Below are 11034 nucleotides of genomic sequence, written 5' to 3'. Positions count from 1 at the left end.
AAATCCTGTATTATCTTCTGAAATTAATTGAATGTAGAACTCAGTAACTTAAAAGTACTGCAATTCAAACCCATAAAGCTCAATTCTGGCTACGCATCTAGCAACAATAGCAAAACCCTACTAAAAGCTAGTAAAAGTTTTATCGGTTATCAGAACAAAAATTTTGAGAGCTACTCCTCTATTTATGCCATTGTGGTTTTCCTATATTGTTACCAGTCTCCTCAGTATCGGTTTCACCAAGTGCCTCAAAGGCTCATACTCATACTTTCATTAAGCTCAGCTTATATTAGCTCGATAAAAGCTCAACCTCCTAGCTCCTGATTGGTGAGGGTGACATATGTTGTCCTGCTGTTTATCATGTTCAAGAAAACAAAGCCCTATTGTGCATTTGAGGGTGTTTGGCTTAGCTTATAAGCATTTTCGACTTATCTATGCATTTGGTAAAGTTAAAAGTGTTCATAACCCAAGTACTTATAAGTCAAAAATAAGCCAAAAGCCATAAGCTGGTTACTGTTCGCAACAAATTTTTGTAGTACGAAAAATAAACTGCAACAAAAATAATATGAAGAAAAAAGTAATTTTATTGATAAATATTCGTGAGTACAATTCTATGTATCCCTCGATTCTCCTCTCTAAAATTCTCCGTGATTCGAGGGCTGAAGCAGCGTATTTCTCGAATGTAGGATGATGCAGACCTCCTTGTGATATATTTAATCGCCAAGAACGTCGAGCAACACTTTGTTGTTATGGGTTGATCTCCGGAAAGAACTCCGTTGATCACTCCTTTGTTGAAGAACTAAGCACTTGATGATTGATCTCTCTGTTTGTGGATGCCTTCACCAATTGCGGAGTGTTCTTCTCCAACTCTGAATGTCCTCCAGAGAGTTATGTAACCCCTCTATTTATAATGGTAGAGGATGGACAGTCCAGTTACATATGAACTCTCTTACTTGATTCTGATTGGTTCATGTGAGTCATCAAACTTATCATATAATCTATGTGATAAGCTTGCTTGTGATTGGTCAAGACATGTCATTTTAGACACTTGGCAACTCTTGATTGGTCACTGTTTTAGACTGGGATTGCCACATCATTTCACACGTGGCGTCATCTTGTTGGCTTTGAGTTGACTGGACATGCCATGTCACTTGACACATGGCATGAGCCTGGGCCTTAAGATGAAATGGACCTTTGTCTTGAAAATAATAAAACGGGCTAATTTAATTTGTAAAGTCCAAATTAATTATTTAACCCAATTGAATTTAATTCAAATTTTGTATGGATTAGACCCAATAAATTTTATATGTCTACAGATGCCCCCTACTCCAAGATTGTCTAGGCGTCGACTTGTTGAACCTTAGACGAGGCTTGAAGTACCTGTGACAATAATTACTCCACATCTTTTCATTAAATGAAGTATTTTAGCACTTAGATAAGTAGTAACCTTTTTTTGTGAAAAGACCTTACACGGCTTAAGCTAAGAATTCCAAATCCACGTTGGAGAAAAAAGACAGAGTTAACTTCAACAAAATTTTGCTTAAATAAAACAACCCTTTGAATAAGAAGAATATAATCTCTAGATACAAAGTCCACGTAGAAATTGATTACTGCTTCCTCTTGCACTTAGAATTGTGACAGAAGTAAACTTAGCAAGATGGTAATTTGAGTCCATCTAAGATCCAGTTACTTCCACCGCCCTTTTAACTCTATAAATAGATAATTCTTTGGACCCTCAATACACATGATAGGAAAAGGATCCCCAAGAGATTGTGGAAGAAACTCGCAATTCTCGAAAACGCTAGCTACGTGTTTTTTTCAATTTGGTCTCTTTCTTGCTTCTTCTTTTTTTCTACGCTCTCTTCTTAATTGCCTTATATACTATTATTGTTTCCTGTAGATTTCACCTACAAACAACAGCAGATTACTCAGTCATGGGCGAGCTATCCATAATCGCATTGATTAAACAGAGGAGCCATGCCGCAACCGCATTGATCAAATAGAGTCTTTCAATAACGACGAAGCATTCATAGATAACAACCCAGTAGGGATGTACGCTGCTAGAGCAGCCCTTAAGCTCAATAGAGATCAACTAGAACACGAAGAAGCTTCGCGCACTTAGCATCGTAGGCTCCCACATCTCTCTCCCTCTTTTTTGTAGGTTTACAAGGACGTGATGGCAAAGGCTTTAGATGCCTTCACAAACTGTGCTCGCTCGCTCTAATGGAAGATGCTCGATTTTGTGGTGTAAAATTGTTCATCTTGTACTGCTGAGAACCTGTGTTCACCATCCGAATTGGAGAGGGCTCTGAATTTTACATCACTGCCACCGTATCCGTAGAAGCAAAAACGTCGTGCTATGGCACCGAGGGCTCTAAAATAATTATTCCTTTGCAGGTTTCCAAGAAGGTTCCAGTGATGTTGATATTCCTAAGAAGATGCACAAGATGGTGGCAAACCACTCATCTCTTTGTTGCATCTTGGTGAGAGAGGCACATGACTATCAACCTCAGCAACAAAATCCCTACTCTTGGAGGCTTGGACAGACCGTATTTCATCATTGGCGAGCCAACAAGTACCTCATCGCAGGTTGACGAGGAACAACTGGAGTAAGCCGCTTCTTCCTAAAGAATGAGAATTTGCGCCATTTCAATATATCCAAAATTTAGGGCCAAATCTTCTCAGCACAAGCCGGAAAGAATTTTTGAAGGTGATGCATATGTCTGCCGTTTTGGCTTTACAGCATTGCATGTTATGATTGAAAAATTCATATCTCGAGCTAGAAATATCCAAATCGCAAGTCGTCTGTGCCACTGGAAAGAACACTCAAAGATAAGAAAATCCTCAAAATATCGTGGAAGGATTCCTTGCAGATTATCCGCAGCAATATTTTGAAATTGACCCATCTGTCTGCCGAACTCGCTATTCAGCTTGGTGCGCACTCGTGGAAAAATTCTTATCTCGATCTACGAGTGTTGGAATCGCAAGCCATCTGTGCCATTGGAAAGAAAACAACAATTTCTGCAACTGTTGAAGATATCATGGACGAACTCCTTTCGGATTGGCCGCAACAGTAGTTTGAAATTGCTCCTAACGTCTGCCGCACTTGCAATCCAGCTTTGTGCACTTTTGTAGAAAACTTCATATCTCAAGCTAAGTGTTTCGGAATCCCAAGACGTCTGCACCATCGGAAAGATAAGTTCGAGATCTACAACGCCTGATAATACCGAGGTAGAACTCCTTTTAGATTGGTCGCGATATTACTTTGAAGTCGCTCCTGATGTCTGCCATGCTGCTTTTCTGCTTTGTGCACTCTCGTCGAGAATTTTATATCTAGATCCATAAAACTCCAAATTGCGATCCGTTTGCAGCTTCAGAAAGTAAACTCAGAGACCTGCAAAGCATATTAATTTCACGGCATAACTCCTTTCGAGATGGAAACAGAAAATTCTAAAAATCCACCTTGCGGCAGTAAACTTTCAGATTCATGTAGTTCCGGCGAAAAAAATCGTATCTTGAGCTTAGAACATCGAAATCATGAGCCGTTTGTGCCACTGGAAACAAGACTCAGATATAAGAAAATCCTCAAAATATCACAGAAGTATTCCTTCTAGATTTGCCGCACCAATCTCTCAAAATTGATCTAGACGTTTTCCTTGCTGCTTTTCAGCTTTGCGCGCTCCAGTAGAAAAATTCATATCTCGAGCTAGGAATCTCCAAATTGCGATCCGTTTGCGCCGTTAGAAAGTAAACTCATAGATCTGAATCGCATATGAATTTCATGGCAGGAATCCTTTAGGGCTGGAAACAGGAAAATCTTGAATGTCGAACTGACCGCAGGGTACTTTCAAGTTTGCGTACTTTCGGCGAGAAAAACCGTATCTTGAACTAGGAGCGTCGAAATCACCAACAGTTTGATCCTATGAAATTCGGACACCGAGAACTATAATCTTGTTGAAGATGAAAGATCCATTCATTCTTAGTTAGCCTAACAAATATTTTTGCAGTTGATTCTATGGCCTTGTAATGGATTTGGATATCATCACGAATCTTATCTCCTTGTTTATTTCTTTTGCAGACTTGCGAAGGAGCTCAAAATGTCTCAGATAAAGAAGGTACATAAGATGTGGATATTTTGATGTTCTGATCAACAATCGACAAGCAAAATCTTCATGCAAAAGACGAACTCGTTACAGAGAGACTATCATGTGGAAGTACCCAAAAGTTGTGTATACTTAAAGTTTTGATATCCGTGAAGCTTGCCCAAGGTGCTCACTAATGATGCAACCTTTGAGAGCGAGGTACATGCTCATGTACGGGAACTTCAAAAAAAGAAGAAGTAGACCATTGCGCCCACGACTCCAGTCAAGCCTTTCCAGGTCATCTTGAAAAAGGATGGATAAACTTTATCAACAACAAGACACGTAGTTAAAGGATTATGAAAGCTACTAATGTCATGGGCACGCTATCAAGGATGATCCATCATATGGAGAAGTCACGAATGAGTTGGCAACCATGCTTATCTTTCAATCGTTTACATAACTTTAGATTCCTTGTATAGGATGATGTCTCATTCTGCTTTTAACATTGATGTAGCACCAAATTGTCTTCTTTTCCTCAATTAAATATTCCTTTAAATTTGAAAGAATTAATATGATGATCCCATGATGCCAAACCTTTTTTTTTAAACTCATGTGACTGAACTTAGAATGAAAGTGTAAGCTGCCTACGTACCTCGGTGAAGAGGATCAAGTCATGACGTAGTTCAGAGGGATGAGTTTTTTTCTTTCTCTCTTTTTTTCTTGTATCCTAATTTTTGCCTAGGCCGCCTCTTGCGAGGTATCCACCTTGCTGCAGTAAACTTTCAGATTCATGTAGTTCCGGTGCAAAAAAATCGTATCTTGAGCCAAGAACATCGAAATCATGAGCCGTTTGTGCCACTGGAAAGAAGACTCAGATATAAGAAAATCCTCAAAATATCACAGAAGTATTCCTTCTAGATTGGCCGCAGCAATCTCTCGAAATTGATCTAGACGTTTTCCTTGCTGTTTTTCAGCTTTGCGCGCTCCAGTAGAAAAATTCATATCTCGAGCTAGTAATCTCCAAAATGCGATCCGTTTCGCCGTTAGAAAGTAAACTCATAGATCTGAATCGCATATAAATTTCATGGCAGGGATCCTTCAGGGCTGGAAACAGAAAAATCTTGAAAGTCGAACTGACCGCAGGAAACTTTCAGGTTTGCGTACTTTCGGCGAGAAAAACCGTATCTTGAACTAGGAGCGTCGGAATCACCAACAGTTTGACCCTATGAAATTCGGACACCAAGAACTATAATCTTGTTGAAGATGAAGGATCCATTCATTCTTAGTTAGCCTAACAAATATTTTTGCAGTTGATTCTATGGCCTTGTAATGGATTTGGATATCATCATGAATCTTATCTCCTTGTTTATTTCTTTTGCAGACTTGCGAAGGAGCTCAAAATGTCTCAGATAAAGAAGGTACACAAGATGTGGATATTTTGATGTTTTGATCAACAATCGACAAGCAAAATCTTCATGCAAAAGACGAACTCGTTGCAGAGAGACTATCATGTGGAAGTACCCAAAAGTTGTGTATACTTAAAGTTTTGATATCCATGAAGCTTGCCCAAAGTGCTCACTAATGATGCAACTTTTGAGAGAGAGGTACATGCTCATGTATGGGAACTTCAAACAAAAGAAGAAGTAGACCATTGCGCCCACGACTTAACAACAAGACACATAGTTAAAGGATTATGAAAGCTACTAATGTCATGGGCACGCCATCAAGGATGATCCATCATATGGAGAAGTCATGAATGAGTTGGCAACCATGCTTATCTTTCGATCGTTTACATAACTTTAGATTCCTTGTATAGGATGATGTCTCATTCTGCTTTTAACATTGATGTACATAACTCTTTCAATATTGAAGTAGTGAAATATCTTTTATGCCTCGGCACCAAATTGTCTTCTTTTCCTCAATTAAATATGCCTTTAAATTTGAAAGAATTAATATGATGATCCCATGATGCCAAACCTTTTTTTTAAAACTCATGTGACTGAACTTAGAATGAAAGTCTAAGCTGCCTACGTAACTCGGTGAAGAGGATCAAGTCATGACGTAGTTCAGAGGGATGAGTTTTTTTTTGTGTCCTAATTTTTGCCTAGGCCGCCTCTTGCGAGGTTTTCAACCTAGCGGACTTTTTTGTTTTTTTGTTTTGTTTTTTGTTTTGGCCGTACACAGTTTAGACTCATACGGGCCAGGAGTGTAGCAACGTGCAGCTTAAGCTCATGCATCAAGGAGCGTCATGACTTGCAGTTTAGGCTCGTACGTCGAGGAGCGTAGGCGACTTTCTTGGGAAGTACTGCTTCAGAAATTTTTCGTTGATCGGACCAACTCTGAGACCGTCCTTATCGACAATTTTGTATGCGCCGCTTGAATAGGCTTCCTTCACAACATATGGACCATCCCATTTTGAGGTAAACTTGTCGCCTATGCGTTTGTTGAGGATTATGGGTCATCGAACAGCTAGGACTAAGTCTCCCACTTGGAATGATCGTGGCCGCACTTTCTTGTTGAAGGCTCTAGCTAGTCGAGCTTGATAGCACTCCAATTTTTGTTGTGCTTCTAATCTTTTCTCATCCAAGGCCTCTAACTTTGCTAGGCGAAGTTGAGCAATTCTCTTCGGATGTGAGCCCTTCTTGGATGTTTCCACAACTTTGATAGGATGTTTCCACAAAGTCTAACTTTTCTCTTTGACTTCCTTGGATGGTCGGCATGACTTCTTTCTCTTTCTTTGCTTCTTTACGAGGCTGGTAAGTGTAAACAATGATTCTCCTTTGCACCTTCAGCGGACCATCTGTGGATATTGACAAAATAGACTTCCTCTTCATACGTGATGGGAAAGCACTACAGATTTTTTTGTCAGCAACAACTTCAAAATGATCCCGCTCCTCATGGACTTGCTCTTTATGTTTTGACAATATTTTTCTAGATGGCAACTTCCTTATGGTCCCTAGGCGACAAAAGACAGAGGTCTTTGAGGTAGTGGAAACTTCTTTTAGATGTTTGGAAGATACACGTCCACCTTTGTGACTTAGCCTTTCAAACACCGAGTCCGAAGGGGTTGAGCCTCCAATGCGATCAAATACTGAAGCCCGTTGTTTTATTTTGTTGCCCTTAACTTCCTTCATCTCCTCTACCGAGGTGTATTGTGATGAAGCTATCTCTTTGCTTCTCTTTGATGAAATTCGAAGAGGCTCTGCCAAACTGAACCCCAACCCAAACTTTGGAGTGGCGACCTAGTGCCCTTGTTTTCTCAACTTCATTTGGGACTCACTGAGCCCATGTATCTTTTCACCAGTGACTTCGTCTTTGAGTTCTCCTAGTTGTGATGGATTGGAGAAGTCATAACCAGACTTTTCAAGCAGTATGAAGGCCTTAGGATCATAGTGCCCTTTTATTTTATCAGCTTGGAGATTGCCTTTAGCAGACTCACAAGTCACGGATGGGATTTGTGCAACTGGGACACTCATATGCTCCTTCAAATGTTGGATATCTTTGTGAATCATTTGCTTCTTTGGAGTACATTTCTGTAGCAAAGGTTGCCCTTTCTTTCGACGCTCACGTGGAACATAGCGAAAAACCAGATGCTCCCCAGTCTTTGTCTGTATGTCACCTTCAGATGATGATAGCTTAATGGAGATTTCTTCCGTTCCCTTCTTAGGAACCTTGGTGGTAGTCCATTGAGCCTTGTTTTCCCCTTCTGACTTGGCATCATCTTCGTCATTTGATGACGGTTTCTCTACTTTCGGTTCACAAGAATCAAGGTTGAATTTTGCGTCTGCAAAGTATGACTCCGTCTCGGTGAAAGGCTTGATGTATGCATCAATTTTGACTATCTCACCATCTCTTCTGTATTTCAGACATTGATGCAAAGTAGATGATACCACCCCGTTCTCATGAATCCAAGGACGTCCAAGCAACAAGTTGTATGATGTTTTAGCATCTATGACGTGAATCAGGGTGTTTGAATTCATCTCACCAATGGATAATCCTACGCGGATCATACCTATGGCTCGTTGTCCTCCTTGGTTGAAACCTTGGATTGTTAGGTTACTTTTGGATAGCTCATCGATAGAGATCCCAAGCTTTTTTAGCACCATCTTTGGCATGATGTTGACAGCCGAACCATCATCAACAAGTATGCGATTGAGATGTTGTTCCCGAATGGACCCTACAACAAACAAAGGTCTGTTATGTGGCTTAGACCCCAGCAGCAAGTCATCATCTGTGAATGAAATTGTTGCACAACATGTGACAACTTTTCCGTTATCATGATGTTCTTGTGTTTTCATTGGAGTAGGCTCATCGTTGCTTTCCTTTGTTTCGTCAGTACTAGAAACTACATGAGTTGCACTAACGTGACCTCCATGAAGGAATTTTCCCGGAAAGAATTCATGCAATGTGATGGGCTTTCGGAACTTCGGCGATAAGGCACTATTAATATTCTTTCTAGTAGAAGATTTGATATTTCTTGGTGATTGTAGCCTATCTGCATTGCTCATCATCGCTCTTGAATTAGGAATTCGTAGCCTCAAAACTGCCTGATGTTTTCGCTTCTTGTGAGTGACTAGAATCCAACCCTCATCGTCTTTGTCTTTGGAGTGATTGTCTAGCTCTAGTGAACCTTCAAGAGTTTTCCTTGGAAGAACAACTTCAACGGGCTCGAAACTTCCAAATTGTAAGAAGGCAGTGCTTGACACGTTATGCAACTTTGAACACTTCTTTTCCTTGAGCGCGATACTTGCATGATTTGCTTCTGCTGTTTCATCCATGTCTATGATGATTTTTCCTTCACTTACAAGAGCCATAATTTTCTCCTTTAAGACGAAGCATTTCTCTGTAGGGTGGCTAATGACGCGATGAAACTTGCAGTATTTCGGATCGCCAACTTTGCCAATTTCCTCTGGCCTTTTTGATTCAGGGAGATCGATGACTTTCTTATCCAGCAGTTCATCAAGGATTGTGGGTACATCTGAATCTGGAAATGGATAAACCTTCGCCTCTAATTCCTTCAAGGTGGGACGACGCTTCTCCTCTTTGGGATATTGACTCGGGGTCTTATCCTCCTTCACTTTTTGCTTAGTAGTGACCTTCACAGAAGTTGCTTTCACCGCCATTGATTCTTTGGTTTGGTTCTTTGATGCAACATTTTTCTTGAACTCCTTTTGATCAGCAAATGGAGATGCCTTTCCATGACTTGCGATGCTTAACTCCATGTCATGCGCTCGTGTTGCAAGTTCTTCAAAAGTTCGCGGTTTGATCCCTTGTAGAATGTACAAAATGCCCTAGTGCATTCCTTGAATGCACATCTCCACAGCAGATATTTCTGAAAGGCGATCTTTGCAGTCCAAACTTAACGCCCTCCAACGATTAATGTAATCCACCACGGGCTCGTCCTTCCTTTGCTTGGTGCATGTCAACTCTATCATGCTTACAGTTCTTCGGGTACTGTAAAAACGATTGAGGAATTCCTTCTCAAGTTGCTCCCAGCTATCAATGGACTCGGGATCCAAGTCAATATACCAGTCAAATGTGTTCCCTTTCAGAGAAACGAACAAATTGTTTTACCAATAGGTCACCATGCGTTCCAGCATTGCTACAAGTCTCGACAAAGTGGGCAATATGTTGCATTGGGTTCCCTTTGCCATGAAATTGATGTAGCTTTGGTGGTTGATAATTGGTTGGCATGGTTAAACAATCAATCCTCTTAGTATAAGGCTTAGAGTAGTACAACGAATTTTGCGATGGTCCGCCATATTGAGCTCTAATGGTGTTTGTTATCATGTCTTGCAATTGTTGGACAGATAACGCCGCAACTGAAGTAGATTGCTTTTCCTTTTGAATGTTTAACTTTGCAAATGATTCCTCAACAGCTGTTTTCTGGGAGGTAAAGACAGGTGAACGAGGAGGGACATGGCTCGACTCTCCAGGTGCATAGGCCTCCAATTTGTTCATGAGTTGAGTGATTTGAAGGTCCTTGTCTTCAACAGATTTCTTCAAGACCTCTATAGTCTGTTCCATCATGGCAAACTTTTCGTCCACGTTAGTTGCGTCAGTCATCAATGCATTGACTTTTGTTGAAACTGAAGAATCTACCAAATCTTCAAATCCGCCAAGGTTTGAGGCTGTTTGAGAAAGTTCGTCAAACTGCGAGAATGGGGTGTTGCCCCCAGAGATTGCGGTTGCGAACGTCATATGAGATCTGCTTTTCTTTGACATCTCCAAGGGGGCGAAGTATTCGGACCCATCCAAGCCACTAGCCTTGAACTTGCTTCAAGTGATTGGGCCAACATGACTGAGCTCAGCGGATGCGGCAACAGTAGCATCTTTGCATGAAACATCACACTTGCGGAAGGCCATTGTAGCAGTAGATCTGAAGTTTGTAGTTTTCAACTCGCAAGATATCTTTCAATATTGTTACTATCAAGTGATATCTTTCAACTTTCAAGTATTTGGGCAAATTTTTTGGAGCAACTTTCAAGCTTCAAATTAATTCGTCAAGTATTTGGAGCAATATTTCGGGCAATTTCTTCAAGTTTCAATATTCAATCACGGTGCACTCGTTCCATCTCCTAATTTTAATATATAATTTTTTCTTATCATTTTAGTGCTTAATTTTTGTGTTTACTTTACGTGTTATATTTTCGTATTTCATTTGTGTGTGTAATATTTGTGTTAGCTTTTTTAATTTAGTTTCGTATTTTAAATCTATGGTCTACCTAAAATGTATTTGGTATGTTTAAAAAAGTGTAAAAAAGTGTAAAGGTGAAAGTAGTAGTAATCCTAATCTAACCTTCTCCTATACCCCCTAGAGTTCGNCAACGTCCTTAGTACGTAAAAATTGCATGGGGCGCCCTATTTGGTCGCTCCCATTTAACCTATACCCATTTTTTTTTTAAACTTTTAACTTGTACCCACTTTTTAAAAAACTTCAGCTCCTTTCTCCCCC

The 11034-nt window shown here is 40.3% G+C and overlaps 1 protein-coding gene across 1 annotated transcript; it reads right to left on the bottom strand.

Moving 5' to 3' along the window:
• Positions 1–9370: 9370 nt before the first annotated feature.
• LOC109239983 lies at positions 9371–10280 on the bottom strand. Its single transcript, XM_019406600.1, has 2 exons — positions 9686–10280; positions 9371–9624 (listed from the first exon to the last, which is right to left on the bottom strand). Exons 1-2 carry the CDS (start codon positions 10278–10280, stop codon positions 9371–9373), a joined length of 849 nt encoding a protein of 282 aa, XP_019262145.1.
• Between the last annotated feature and the right edge of the window lie 754 nt (positions 10281–11034).

This window comes from Nicotiana attenuata, unplaced genomic scaffold (genome assembly GCF_001879085.1).
Source record: "Nicotiana attenuata strain UT unplaced genomic scaffold, NIATTr2, whole genome shotgun sequence".
NCBI lineage: Eukaryota > Viridiplantae > Streptophyta > Magnoliopsida > Solanales > Solanaceae > Nicotiana > Nicotiana attenuata.
The sequence above is the reverse complement of the archived record's forward strand: the minus strand, read 5'-3'. Positions and strand labels throughout refer to the sequence as shown.

What these genes read in the sequence shown, in the direction of transcription:
- LOC109239983 (XM_019406600.1), bottom strand. Translation starts at nt 10,280, where the DNA reads ATGACGTTCGCAACCGCAATCTCTGGGGGCAACACCCCATTCTCGCAG. An exon ending in TGCCCACTTTGTCGAGACTT is followed by an intron (nt 9,625 to 9,685) that starts GTAGCAATGCTG and finishes TTTCTCTGAAAG; the next exon opens with GGAACACATTTGACTGGTAT.